This window comes from Triticum aestivum, chromosome 2B (assembly GCF_018294505.1).
Source record: "Triticum aestivum cultivar Chinese Spring chromosome 2B, IWGSC CS RefSeq v2.1, whole genome shotgun sequence".
In the NCBI taxonomy this organism is placed as follows: Eukaryota; Viridiplantae; Streptophyta; class Magnoliopsida; order Poales; family Poaceae; genus Triticum; species Triticum aestivum.
Genome location: NC_057798.1, coordinates 74,998,374 through 75,012,286, shown reverse-complemented (window position 1 = coordinate 75,012,286; position 13,913 = coordinate 74,998,374). Strand labels below are relative to the sequence as shown.

General features: G+C 46.2%; 1 protein-coding gene across 1 annotated transcript; it reads right to left on the bottom strand.

Annotated features, from left to right (window-relative positions):
• Nucleotides 1–12,056: 12,056 nt before the first annotated feature.
• Nucleotides 12,057–13,472, bottom strand: LOC123043567 (sex determination protein tasselseed-2). The gene has a single exon (XM_044466054.1). It carries the CDS (start codon nt 13,232–13,234, stop codon nt 12,269–12,271), a length of 966 nt encoding a protein of 321 aa, XP_044321989.1. The 5' UTR covers nt 13,235–13,472; the 3' UTR covers nt 12,057–12,268.
• Nucleotides 13,473–13,913: the final 441 nt, after the last annotated feature.

Sequence of the window (13,913 nt, the reverse complement as noted above, 5' to 3'; positions counted from 1 at the left end):
GGGACTAACCTACTAACCGGAGGCCCAGCCCAAATTGCTGTTTTTTTTGCCTATTTTAGTATATCGAAGAAAAGGAATATCAAACGGAGTCAAAATGGAATGAAACCTTCGGGAGCGATCTTTTTGGAACAAACGAGATCCAGGGGACTTGGAGTGCAAGTCAAGAAACAAGCGAGGCGGCCACGAGGGTGCCCGGCGCGCCCCCTAGGGCTGGGTGCGCCCCCCACCCTCGTGGGCCCCTCGATCGTCCACCGACGTACTTCTTCCTCCCATATATACCCATGTACCCCGAAACCATCAGGAGAGCCAACGAAAAACTATTTCCACCACCATAACCTTCTGTATCCGCGAGATCCCATCTTGGAGCCATCGTCGGTGCTCCGCCGGAGGGGGAATCCACCACGGAGGGCCTCTACATCAACTCCAAGGCCTCTCTGATGAGTTGTGAGTAGTTTACCACAGACCTTCGGGTCCATAGTTATTAGCTAGATGGCTTCTTCTCTCTCTTTGATTCTCAATACAAAGTTCTCCTTCCTCTTCTTGGAGATCTATTTGATGTAACTCTTTTTGTGGTATGTTTGTCGAGATCCGATGAATTGTGAGTTTATGATCAAGTTTATCTATGAGAAATATTTGAATCTCCTCTGAATTCTTGTGTGATTAAGTTATCTTTGCAAGTCTCTTTGAATTATCAGTTTGGCTTGGCCTACTAGATTGATTTTTCTTGCAATGGGAGAAGTGCTTAGCTTTGGGTTCAATCTTGCGGTGTCCTTTCCCAGTGACAGCAGGGGCAGCAAGGCACGTATTGTATTGTTGCCATCGAGGATAAAAAGATGGGGTTTATATCATATTGCTTGAGTTTATCCCTCTACATCATGTCATCTTTCTTAAAGCGTTACTCTGTTCTTCATGAACATAATACTCTAGATGCATGCTGGATAGCGGTCGATGTGTGGAGTAATAGTAGTAGATGCAAGCAGGAGTCGGTCTACTTGTTACAAACATGATGCCTATATACATGATCATGCCTAGATAATCTCATAATTATTCGCTTTTCTATCAATTGCTCGACAGTAATTTGTTCACCCACCATAATAATTATGCTATCTTGAGAGAAGCCACTAGTGAAACCTATGGCCCTCAGGTCTATCTCTTATCATATAAGCTTTCAATCTACTTTTATTTGCATCTTTACTTTTCCAATCTATATCATAAAATACCAAAATTATATTTATCTTATCACATTATCTCTATCAGATCTCACTTTCGCAAGTGGCCGTGAAGGGATTGACAACCCCTTTATCGCGTTGGTTGCGAGTTCTTTGTTTGTTTGTGTAGGTGCGCGGGACTTGTGAGCAGCCTCCTACTTGATTGATACCTTGGTTCTCAAAAACTGAGGGAAATACTTACGCTACTGTGCTGCATCACCCTTTCCTCTTCAAGGAAAACCAACGCAAGCTCAAGACGTAGCAAGAAGGATTTCTGGCGCCGTTGCCGGGGAGGTCTTTGCTCAAGTCAAGACATACCAAGTACCCATCACAAACTCATCTCCCTCCCATTTACATTATATTCCATTTGCCTCTCATTTTCCTCTCCCCCACTTCACCTGTGCCGTTTTATTCGCCCTCTCTTTCTCCTTTCTCTTTCGCTTGCCTTTTGTGTGCTCGTGTGTTATTTATTTATTTTGTTGCCATGGCTGAGTCAACAAGAGCTAAGGGTGTGCTTCCAAGTTCTAGTACCTTGGATAGTCCCTCTGTTCTCTCTAAACTCCTTAATAACAATGCTTTGGAAAGACCTACCGGGGTTATTAATGAGAATTTCAATAATTTTGATGAAGAGGACTCCGGAATCTTTCATTATTTACTTGATGAATCTTTAAAAGATGCTTGGGATAGGCTATTGAGGATTCGAGCTAGCTATGTGCCACAATATCAAATTGAGATTTATCTAAAAAGCTTTTATATAGGGTTACCACCTTCGTTTAAGCGAGTTCTAGATTCTATTTTTGAAAAAGGTTTTCTTGAAGGGGATGCCATAGATACCTATGAAAGAATGAAAACTATATTTGGGAACCCCATGAATGATAAGGTTGAATACACCACCTTCTTATGCTTATATCAAAACGAAATTATCAAAGAAATGAAGGCTAGCTTAGATGCAAATTTCCGTAATGTGCTTAATCTTACTTCCTCCATTAATGGCAATGTGCTTTCCCAAAATATAAGAATGAATGCCATAGAAAGGAAATTCGCTCTTTTCTTTCCAAGTGCCAAAGATGGCACTAGTTAGATCTATCCTCGCTTTTATGCCTAGCTTGGGGCGTTAAACAATAGCGCTAGTTGGGAGGCAGTCCAATTTTATTTTAGTTTCCTTGTTTTTGTCCTGTTTAGTAATAAACCGTGCATATACTCTCTGGTTAGATGTGTTTTCTTGCTTTAATTAGTGTTTGTGCCAAGTAGAACCTATAGGATAACCTATGGTATGAGTTAATTTAATTCTGCTGAAAAACAGAAACTTTGCGCTCACGAGAAACAATTCTATAAATCACAGAAATGTGATTTTGCGTTGACTCTTTTTGCTGTAGATCAATAGATAAATTTCCTAGGACTTCCTATTTTGGTAGGAATTTTGGAGTTCCAGAAGTATTAGAAAGTTACAGATTCCTACAGACTGTTCTGTTTTTGACAGATTCTGTTTTTCGTATGTTGTTTTCTTATTTTGATGCATCTATGGCTAGTATGCAGGGGTATGAACGAGAGAGAAGTTGGAATACAGTACGTTTAACACCAATATAAATAAAGAATGAGTTCGTTACAGTACCTTATGTGGTGGTTTTCTTTCTTTCACTAACAGAGCTTATGAGATTTCCTGTTGAGTTTTGAGTTTTGAAGTTTTCAAGTTTTGGGTAAAGATTTGATGGACTATGGAATAAAGGGTGGCAAAAGCCTAAGCTTGGGGATGCCCATGGCACCCCAAGATATTTAAGGATAACCAAAAGCCTAATCTTGGGGATGCCCCGGAAGGCATCCCCTCTTTCGTCTTCGTCTATCGGTAACTGTACTTGGAGCTATATTTTTATTCGCCACATGATATGTGTTTTGCTTGGAGCGTCATGTATGATATTAGTCTTTGCTTTTTAGTTTACCACAATCATCCTTTCTGTACACACCTATTGGGAGAGAAATACTTGATTTGAAATTTATTAGAATACTCTATGTGCTTCACTTATATCTTTTGAGCTAGATAATTTTTGCTCTAGTGCTTTACTTATACCTTTTAGAGCACAGTAGTGGCTTAATTTTGTAGAAATTGTTAATCTCTCATGCTTCACTTATATTATTTTGGGAGTCTTTTAGAACAGCATGGTATTTTCTATGGTTATAAAATTGGTCCTAGAATGATGGACATCCAAGTTGGGTATAATAAAAACTATCATAGAAAGTGAATTGGATGCTATGATCAACTTGATGCTTGATAATTGTTTTGAGATATAGAGGTGGTGATATTAGAGTCATGCTAGTTGGGTAATTGTGAATTTAAAGAATACTTGTGTTGAAGTTTGTGATTCCCGTAGCATGCACGTATGGTGAACCGCTTTGTGATGAAGTTGGAGCATAATTTTATTTATTGATTGTCTTCCTTATGAGTGGCGGTCGGGGACGAGCGATGGCCTTTTCCTACCAATCTATCCCCCTAGGAGCATGCGCGTAGTACTTTGTTTTCAATGGCTTGTAGATTTTTGCAATAAGTATATGAGTTCTTCATGACTAATGTTGAGTCCATGGATTATACGCACTCTCACCCTTCCACCATTGCTAGCCACTCTTGTGTCGCGCAACTTTCTCCGGTACCATACACCCACCATATACTTTCCTCAAAAAAGCCACCATACCTACCTATTATGGCATTTCCATAGCCATTTCGAGATATATTGCCATGCAACTTTCCACCGTTCCGTTTATTATGACACGCATCATCATTGTCATATTGCTCTTTGCATGATCATGTAGTTGGCATCGTATTTGTGGCAAGGCCACTTCATAATTTTTCATACATGTCACTCTTGATTCATTGCATATCCCGGTACACCGCCGGAGGCATCCATATAGAGTCATATCTTGTTCTAAAGTATCGAGTTGTAATTTTGAGTTGTAAATAAATAAAAGTGTGATGATCTTCATTATTAGAGCATTGTCCCAAGTGAGGAAAGGATGATGAAGACTATGATTCCCCCACAAGTCGGGATGAGACTTCAGACTTTATAAAAATAAAAGAGGCCAAAGAAGCCCAATAAAAAAGAGGCCAAAGAAGCCCACCAATAAAATAAAAAAATAAAAAAAGAGAGAAAAAGAGAGAAGGGACAATGCTACTATCCTTTTTACCACACTTGTGCTTCAAAGTAGCACCATGATCTTCATGATAGAGAGTCTCCTATGTTGTCACTTTCATATACTAGTGGGAATTTTTCATTATAGAACTTGGCTTGTATATTCCAATGATGGGCTTCCTCAAAATTCCCTAGGTCTTCGTGAGCAAGCAAGTTGGATGCACACCCACTTAGTTTCTTTTGTTGAGCTTTCATACATTTATAGCTCTAGTGCATTCGTTGCATGGCAATCCCTACTCACTCACATTGATATCTATTAATGGGCATCTCCATAGCCCGTTGATACGCCTAGTTGATGTGAGACTATCTTTTCCTTTTTGTCTTCTCCACAACCACAATTCTATTCCACATATAGTGCAGTGTCCATGGCTCACGCTCATGTATTGCGTGAAAATTGAAAAAGTTTGAGATTACTAAAGTATGAAACAATTGCTTGGCTTGTCATCGGGGTTGTGCATGATTAAATACTTTGTGTTATGAAGATAGAGCAACAACTAGACTATATGATTTTGTAGGGATCACTTTCTTTAGCCATGCTATTTTGAGAAGACATGATTGCTTTATTAGTATGCTTGAAGTATTACTATTTCTTATGTCAATATGAACTTTTATTTTGAATCCTGTGGATCTAAACATTCATGCCACAATAAAGAGAAATACATTGAGAAATATGCTAGGTAGCATTCCACATCAAAAATTCTGTTTTTATCATTTATTTACTCGAGGATGAGCAGGAATTAAGCTTGGGGATGCTTGATACGTCTCCAATGTATCTAATTTTTTTATTGTTCCATGCTATTATATTACCCGTTTTGGATGTTTATGGGCTTTACTTTACACTTTTATATCATTTTTGGAACTAACCTACTAACCGGAGGCCCAGCCCGAATTGCTGTTTTTTTGCCTATTTCAGTATATCAAAGAAAAGGAATATCAAATGGAGTCCAAACGGAATGAAACCTTCGGGAGCGATCTTTTTGGCACAAACGTGATCCAGGGGACTTGGAGTGCAAGTCAAGAAACAAGTGAGGCGGCCACGAGGGTGCCCGGCGCGCCCCCTAGGGCTGGGCGCGCCCCCCGCCCTCGTGGGCCCCTCGATCATCCACCGACGTACTTCTTCCTCCCATATATACCCATGTACCCTGAAACCATCAGGAGAGCCAACGAAAAACTATTCCCACCACCGTAACCTTCTGTATCCGCGAGATCCCATCTTGGAGCCGTCGCCGGTGCTCCACCGGAGGGGGAATCCACCACGGAGGGCCTCTACATCAACTCCAAGGGATCTCCGATGAGTTGTGAGTAGTTTACCACAGACCTTCGGGTCCATAGTTATTAGCTAGATGGCTTCTTCTCTCTCTTTGATTCTCAATACAAAGTTCTCCTTCCTCTTCTTGGAGATCTATTCGATGTAACTCTTTTTGCGGTGTGTTTGTCGAGATCCGATGAATTGTGGGTTTATGATCAAGTTTACCTATGAGAAATATTTGAATCTCCTCTGAATTCTTTTATGTGTGATTAAGTTATCTTTGCAAATCTCTTCGAATTATCAGTTTAGTTTGGCCTACTAGATTGATCTTTCTTGCAATGGGAGAAGTGCTTAGCTTTGGGTTCAATCTTGCGATGTTCTTTCCCAGTGACAGCAGGGGCAACAAGGCACGTATTATATTGTTGCCATTGAGGATAAAAAGATGGGGTTTATATCATATTGCATGAGTTTATCCCTCTACATCATGTCATCTTTCTTAAAGCGTTACTCTGTTCTTCATGAACTTAATACTCTAGATGCATGCTGGATAGCGGTCGATGTGTGGAGTAATAGTAGTAGATGCAGGTAGGAGTCGGTCTACTTGTTACAAATGTGATGCCTATATACATGATCATGCCTACATAATCTCATAATTATTCGCTTTTCTATTAATTGCTCGACAGTAATTTGTTCACCCACCATAATAATTATGCTATCTTGAGAGAAGCCACTAGTGAAACCTATGGCCACCAGGTCTATCTCTTATCATATAAGCTTTCAATCTACTTTTATTTGCATCTTTTACTTTTCCAATCTATATCATAAAATACCAAAATTATATTTATCTTATCATATTATATCTATCAGATCTCACTTTCGCAAGTGGCCGTGAAGGGATTGACAACCCCTTTATCGCGTTGGTTGCGAGTTCTTTATTTGTTTGTGTAGGTGCGCGGGACTTGTGAGGAGCCTCCTACTGGATTGATACCTTGGTTCTCAAAAACTAAGGGAAATACTTACGCTACTGTGCTGCATCACCCTTTCCTCTTCAAGGAAAACCAACGCAAGCTCAAGACGTAGCAGCGGCTGCTGACGAGGCGCACCGGTGCCCTGCTTCTGTTATGGCTGCCCGCCGCGTCGACCACCGCGTCGCTGTTTTGCGGGAGGGGCGGGGGGGGGGCGTACTGCAGGGGGAGCAGCCCCGACTGCTAGTGCGCGGGGTAAGGTGGCGGCGGCGCCGGTTAAGGCGCATGAGGGCGCTGCGGAGGCGGTGCGACCGGCGCAGCGGGAGGCAGCGGCGGCCCGCCGCGGGTGGTGCCGGTGGCGAGGGCGGTGTGGATGGCGCGCGCCTTCACCTGGTAAATCTGCCGCTCCTCCAGCCGGAGGTATGCAACAAACTTGGCGAAGGAGGGGTTGGGAATGAGGGTGAGGTTCGTCGCGGCGTTGCCGAAGTCCTCGTTGAGCCCGACGGTGAGCGTGCCGAGGAGGAGGTCATCATTGATTTTGGCGCCAATGTCGCGGAGCTCGTCAACGAGAGTCTTGAGGCCATGACAATAATCATCGACGGAGGAGTTGTCCTCGTGGGACCCAAAATACTCTTGCTGCAAAAAAATACGACGTTGAAGTTGATTGTTGATGAAGAGCTCGTTCAACTTGGTCCACACGGCGCAAGCATCATCACCATCATGCATGACCGTCTGAAAGAGGTCTGATGAGATCGTGAGGAAGAACCACCGGAAGATCGTGGTGTCGACGGTGGACCAGTCATGGAACTCGGGGACGAGGCTTGAGTCGACGGTGCCGTCCACGTGGTCAACGAGATGGTACCCCCGGAACACGAGGGAGAAGTACGTCTTCACGTGTAGTAGGAGGAATCCGCCTGGGAGAGACGAACCGGCATCCACTCGTAGATGTTCAGGTTGCGGATGTCATTGACGCCGGGAGGGTTAGCATCGGCGAACGGGTTGAAGTTGGTGGACGCGAATGATGTGATGGACGACATGACGACGAGAGGGGTGCGGCTAGGGTTCGGCGCGGGAGGGTCGGGTGGCGGCGGCGAGCGGCTCGGGGTCGGCTCTGGTGATGGGGGCAGCGGCGGCTGTTGATGGGAGGGAGGTGGTCACGGCGGAGAAGGGCGGCGGTGACAGGGGTGTGCGGCGGCGCGGAGATGCGGCGGCTGCGGGTTGCTTCGGCGGGGAGGTGCGGGCGGCCGAGGCGAGTGAGGAAGGCAGCGGCGACGAGGGTGTGTGGGTGCGGCAGCAGGGAGGGAAGCGGCGGCGGGGGGTGCAGGAAGGTGCGCGGGCGGCGGCGGCGGCGGCGGCGGAAGGGTGGGTTAGAACCGGAAAACTGATACCATGTATGTTGTGGGAATTAGGTGTTGTATTCCTCAAGTGCAAACGCACGTATATATGATGTACAGGAGTGGGCCACGACCTCAACTATACAAGGCAACTAGGAAGTGGGCTCAATATACAAATATGCACAACACATATACTCAACAGGCTAGCCAGAGCCTAACCATGCATGTGATGTGCAGCTCAACAGAGATGCAATTGTTTTTAGCCACGCGATCTCTGATTGATGGCCCAAATCTGACGCAATTATATGCTTATTACTGTAGGTCTACTTTGCTAGTTTAGCGTTGGCGCGAATAATGCGGTAGCATAGCTTTAGTGTACAGCAGGGCGACAGAAAAAGGATCCGACGGCAGCAGGGCGACAGAAAAAGGATGCGACGGCGTATGCAGCAGCTAGAGAACGCCTGCATAGTGAATGGATGCATTATTCTCCATTTGTTTTGGAGGACCACGCAGACAGGGGCGGAGCCAGGAAATGTGGCCATTGGGTTCACTCATTCACTCTTTATGAGAACTTGATACTAATTTATGAACATTAAAGTCTAATTGCAACAAAAGTATAACACCCTATATGCAATATAACGGAAAACAAATATAGTAATACATATCACATATTGGGTTGCATTGAAAAATTGAAGAGTGCAAAACATACCGGTTTGATATATTGGAGAACACTTATCTACATATTATAAATAATAGAGTAGTATCAAATAACTTTATAGCTCCAGGTTTAGCTTCTCAGCTTCCTGAAACGTTGAAAAAAATGTTAAGTTAGTTTGACAAGTTTAAAGTAAGTACCATCAAGCAATTGAAGTTTGTAAAGTCACTCACTTTTAGAGTGACCCCTTTCGATCTTTCCCACCTTAAAAAGATTAAACACTGCATCTTTACTAATGGTCGAAAATATATCTTTCTCAATATAGTAAATTAGAGAGTCACTTACGAACCGATCACCCATTTTATACCGCAACTTTTTCTTGACATTCATTGCTGAAAAGCATCTCTCCAATTTAAACCGAATCAAACGAGCATTAAGATGTACTCAATTTTGCTTTCTTGTAATAACAGTTTGCTTATCGATAGCAACCTAAATTGATTGATCTTGATTCATCAAGGCATCACATCTTTTTATTGCTAGATTATGAAAGCTATTAACATTACTTTTACTCAGATGAGTATCTAGTCTGCTTTTGCTCTTCTAGCCGTTATCACTAATTACAAGTGCATCACTTCCAGCTTGTCCCTTATTGTAATCTCTGAAAAGGTAGCAGCACAAACAAAAGGCCTTATGCACCCTGTCACTATACTCAAGCAAACAACCATATTCATCAAACCATTCTAGATTAAATCTCTGTTGAGTATCTCCAATCTCCCCCTACGGGTAATCAAAATTAAGCGGTGGCCCGTAAGTTCCCCTCGTTAAATATTGGAGCCTAATCTCATCTTACTTCTTTGGATTGCTTGTGTACTCTGCAATCATTTTTCGATCGGCCTGATCAGAAGGCAGCTCATCTAAGTTAATTTCTGTGTGAATAGTAGGTTTCGGGAGACTAGTTGCACTGACCTGTGATGCACTTTGCTTACGTCTAATGGGTGACCTTGATGTGCCTGTATCATTAACCGGACCTGGTGACCCAATTTTCTTCGAATAATACCCCTCTATAGCCTAGATCAATCAAAGTCCATAGAAAAAAAACTAGGGCAAAAAATCACTATTGTACATTCGTATTAATAGGCTATTAGCTAGATTGAACATATATAAGAGAGAGTAGATGAGGAGATGTGATAACGTAATCTAATTACCTTAAATTTTGGGCTACAAGTGTTGCAGCTAGCGGCCTGCTTGCCGCCGGCGTGCGGCGGCGAGGCGCCGAACAACACGAACTGGCGAGTGGAGAGATGCGATTTGGAAAACGAACAGACGACGAGGATCGCGTGTGGTTGCGTTACGTGACTAATCACAAGGGGCCTGCTAATCACGGTTTAGGCCTGGCCGCCTCGGCACATGGACTCCTTGTGGGCTTTTGGCCCTTTGCTTAGCTTTTTTTAGGTCTGGCCCTTTGCTTAGCTGTTAATATGGCCCTCGCATTATTTGATGGGGCCAGGCAGGACTTTTTACTGGGTTCAGGTCAGCCAACCACATACCTACATGCACCTACGAGGCAAAAGTCGTTGGGTTCACTTGAACCCAACGCTTCTACATTGGCTCCGCCCCTGCACGCAGATACACATACCAAGATCCACGGCACTTCATAATAATGCTATATCGTGGCTGCTTGCTTCCAAAACTGACAGAGCTTGATGGGTGCTAATTAGGGTTAAGTAATGGAGATCTTGGGTAATACTAGTAGTACAACCGATCTCATCCTCGTCATGGCCAACCTGTTTCAAAAGAGAGAGGGAGACGTGGGGCAGAGCAGGCAGCTGACAAGGGACGGGGCGGCGGTGGCCCGGCAACACCCCACCGGCACAGCACACAACTGAGATAACACCGCGCCGCGCGGCCCAAACGGCATGCAACAGCAGGCCGACCGAAGAGGGTAGAGCGGCGGAGCCATCATGCTGTGCCGCGCGCGTACACGGGCAGCCTGGCGTACTCGGCGCCAAGTATACTGTCGTGTTCAAGTACGTACTTGCCTGCCGCTTGTAGTAAAAACTCAGAACCAAACTCGGCACAGCCACCATGCAAAAAAAAAAAAAAAAAAAAAACTCGGAGTGCGCTGTTCCCATGTCTCTCCTTGATGTCTGGACCCGATCGGCGCGCCATCCTTCTCCCCGGCGCCACATCTCTGTGCCTTGTAATTGGCCTCTCTACATTCTACCACTTGTCTCAACTCTCATAGCCATAGGGAGAGCATGAGCGGGAAGGGGGAAGAAACACAGTGCTCCGGCAAGCAATCATGTCTGCCTGTCTGTCACCGCAACTTGCTGAATCTTGTACGACTTGTCCAGTACCAGCAAAGTCGTCGTTGCTAGCGGCAGTTTTGACAACTCTGTTCCACCACTTGCCAGTTGCCTCTGCCCGTGGACACCGCAAGGTTTGAGCTTCCCGTCTTCCGTCGGTCCGCAAAATCACCGCTCCGTTCTGTCGTTTCAGCGTTTATTAATCCAGAGTTCAGAAAGTGTGATCCCAAACCTATTGTCAATCATTCGGGATATATATAATAATAATATAACTACAGAACTTGGTCAGGTCAGTGGCGGCCTCAAACACTCATCAACCTTCCTGTGCTCCAACAGCTTTTCACGCAGGAATGGAGGAATTCCTTTCGATATTGAAAAATTCAGTAAGGAGAATAACCATGATAAAGCACTGGCCAATGTCCAATGCATCGCTCATCACATGAACCATTCAGTGAAACAAGCATCCACCAGTTACTGTGCCACCAAGCTAAGATAGCGGCGGCTTCTCCTGCACGTTGGTACTGCTGGATCTTAGCACAACGACTTAAGAACATAATTCTCGTAAAATCCAAAGCCTTATTCTCTTAAAAAACAAAGAAAAATTCAAAAGGTTCTCTCTAAATTTTGAGTTTTCTTGTTTCCAATTCAGAATTTAAGATGAACGCCGCCGCTGGCGGGGGAGGGGGGGGGGCAAAATATCTGGGAATATCTTAACTTTTAAGACAAATTGAGCAAAAGGTGAGATCCGCCACACACACGGCGAAACATTCTGTGCAACGACTAAACTGAACCACTCCCTCCTCAAACTATGAACACCGTTATCTAGGTCTTCGAAGTACACTAAGTATGTCATGCTAGGTAAAATATGGATGGACCACTTCTGTTTTTAACAGATTTTGCACCTGAGCGACACACTTCTTACACCTTGAGAACCAAAATGATGATTTTCATAGTTTGAGAACTTACGTGGCACCTGAAATAGTTCCGGACCTACAAGTCCCTCGGGAGTATTTGCCTGCTGGGGGCTGCCTCGATCACTCAACAGTTCGTCCGCATCGTCAGTCCCAAACAAGAATGTACTACTGAACTAAACAAATCTTCTCGATCCGGCACAATAATTATTAATTTACGAAGAAAAAAAAAAGGCAAATTAGAGGCCATTGTTCAAATCCACAGTTCATCACGTGAACCACTCAGTCAAATAGATCCAGCTAATTACTCCTACTTAACACTACTGCCAACATAATTATAATTAATTTAAGTACAATACATGGATTCGCCTTAGCCCACTCACTGGAGCTATACTTGATTGTGACACTCGAGCACGTACTACCCTCCGACTGCATCTCAATCGGTTTGACTTCACCTTCTATCACAGCCCGATGACGTTCCTGGAGGTGGTGACGCCGCCGTCCACGACGAGGTTGTGCCCGGAGATGTACCTCGACTCGTCGCTGGCCAGGAACAGTGCCGCCTCTGCGATGTCCCTGGCTCTAAGAGTCGGGCCCTTGAGCGTCGCCATGCCCCGCACCATCTCCTCCGTCTTCTCCACCTCCTCCGCGCTCACCGGCGCCGGCAGCGCGCCCCCTTCCTCGTCCTCGCCATGACGCCACGCGTTCACCAGCATTGGCGTGGCCACGCCGAAGGGGGAGACGCAGTTCACCCGGATGCCGTGCTCCCCGAGCTCGCAGGCCGCGTTCTTGGTCAGCCCCACCAGCGCGTGCTTCGACGCCGTGTACGCGTGGGGGCCCATCCCGCCGAGCACGCCCGCCACGCTCGCCACGGACACGATGCTCCCGCCGCCGCGGCGCAGAAGCATGGCCCGCGCCGCGTGCTTCATGCCGAGGGCCGCGCCGAGCGTGTTCACGCGCAGCACGCGGTCAAACTCGGCGGCGTCCAGGGACGCGATGCCGCTGCTCTTGGCGCCGTTGCTCGCCGGGGGCGCCTGCCGGCCCAGCACGCCGGCGTTGTTGCAGAGGACGTCCAGCCGCCCGTGCCGCGCCACGCAGTACCCGACGGCGCGCTCCACGTCGGCCTCAACCGACACGTCGCAGTGCACGTAGGTGCAGCAGGCCCCGCCCAGCGCGGCCGCCAGCGCCTCCCCAACCGCGTCGTCGATGTCGGCGATCACCACGCGCGCGCCGTGCCTGACGAACGCGCGGACGGTCGCCTCCCCGATCCCGCGCGCCCCGCCGGTGACGATGGCCACCTTCCCCTCCAGCCTCCTGTGCTGCTGCTGCTGCACCTGCACGGCGACGGCATTGTTGGTGGTGGCGCCGAGAGCGACTGTGCCGGCTTGGGGAGCCTTCTCGGCGGGCATGAAGTCGAGAGCGGTCATGGCTAACAAGGGAGGTGCGGTTGATGATGTGTGAGACTTTCAGTTGCAGGTATGGATGGATGGACGGGAGTGGGACGAGATCGAGCCGCACGGACGTGTTTATATAGGGGCCGGAGCGGCGGATCGGAGCCACGCGGACGCCGGTGGGGATGGCATTTGGCACCGTCTTCGTCCTCAGGGGCCGCGTGTGCACACGAACGTAGCGGCTGTGTCAATCCGTGTTAATCTGGTGGTACTAATTCTTTTCTGTAATTCATTGCCGTTTGACCCTCATATCATGTGTGCGTTCATGGCGACGGCGGGAGCGTGTGGTCAGACCAACGTCACAGCCGCTATAGCTAGCAGCAGTGCCATCTGCAAGTGCAAATATTATATCCTGGGCTGGTCAAATGATGCCAGGCTGTGTCCGTTCACACCGTGTGATTCATTTTCTTTTGTCTGTTGGATCTTATATCAGGTCAAGAATCACTTTTTTCTGCTCCAAGTCGTGAACAAAATATCAGAGTAATCATCGTTTACAGAGCTGCGTCTAATTTTAATCGGCTGAGTAAGTCTTTCACTGCACATTAGACCCTTGCTGAGATCTCATTCCTGCGAATTATTTAACTAAAACAGGCATACTTGGGGCTAAAGTAACAATTTGATACCACATTTGTGCCAAGGCACAAAAAGCCACCAA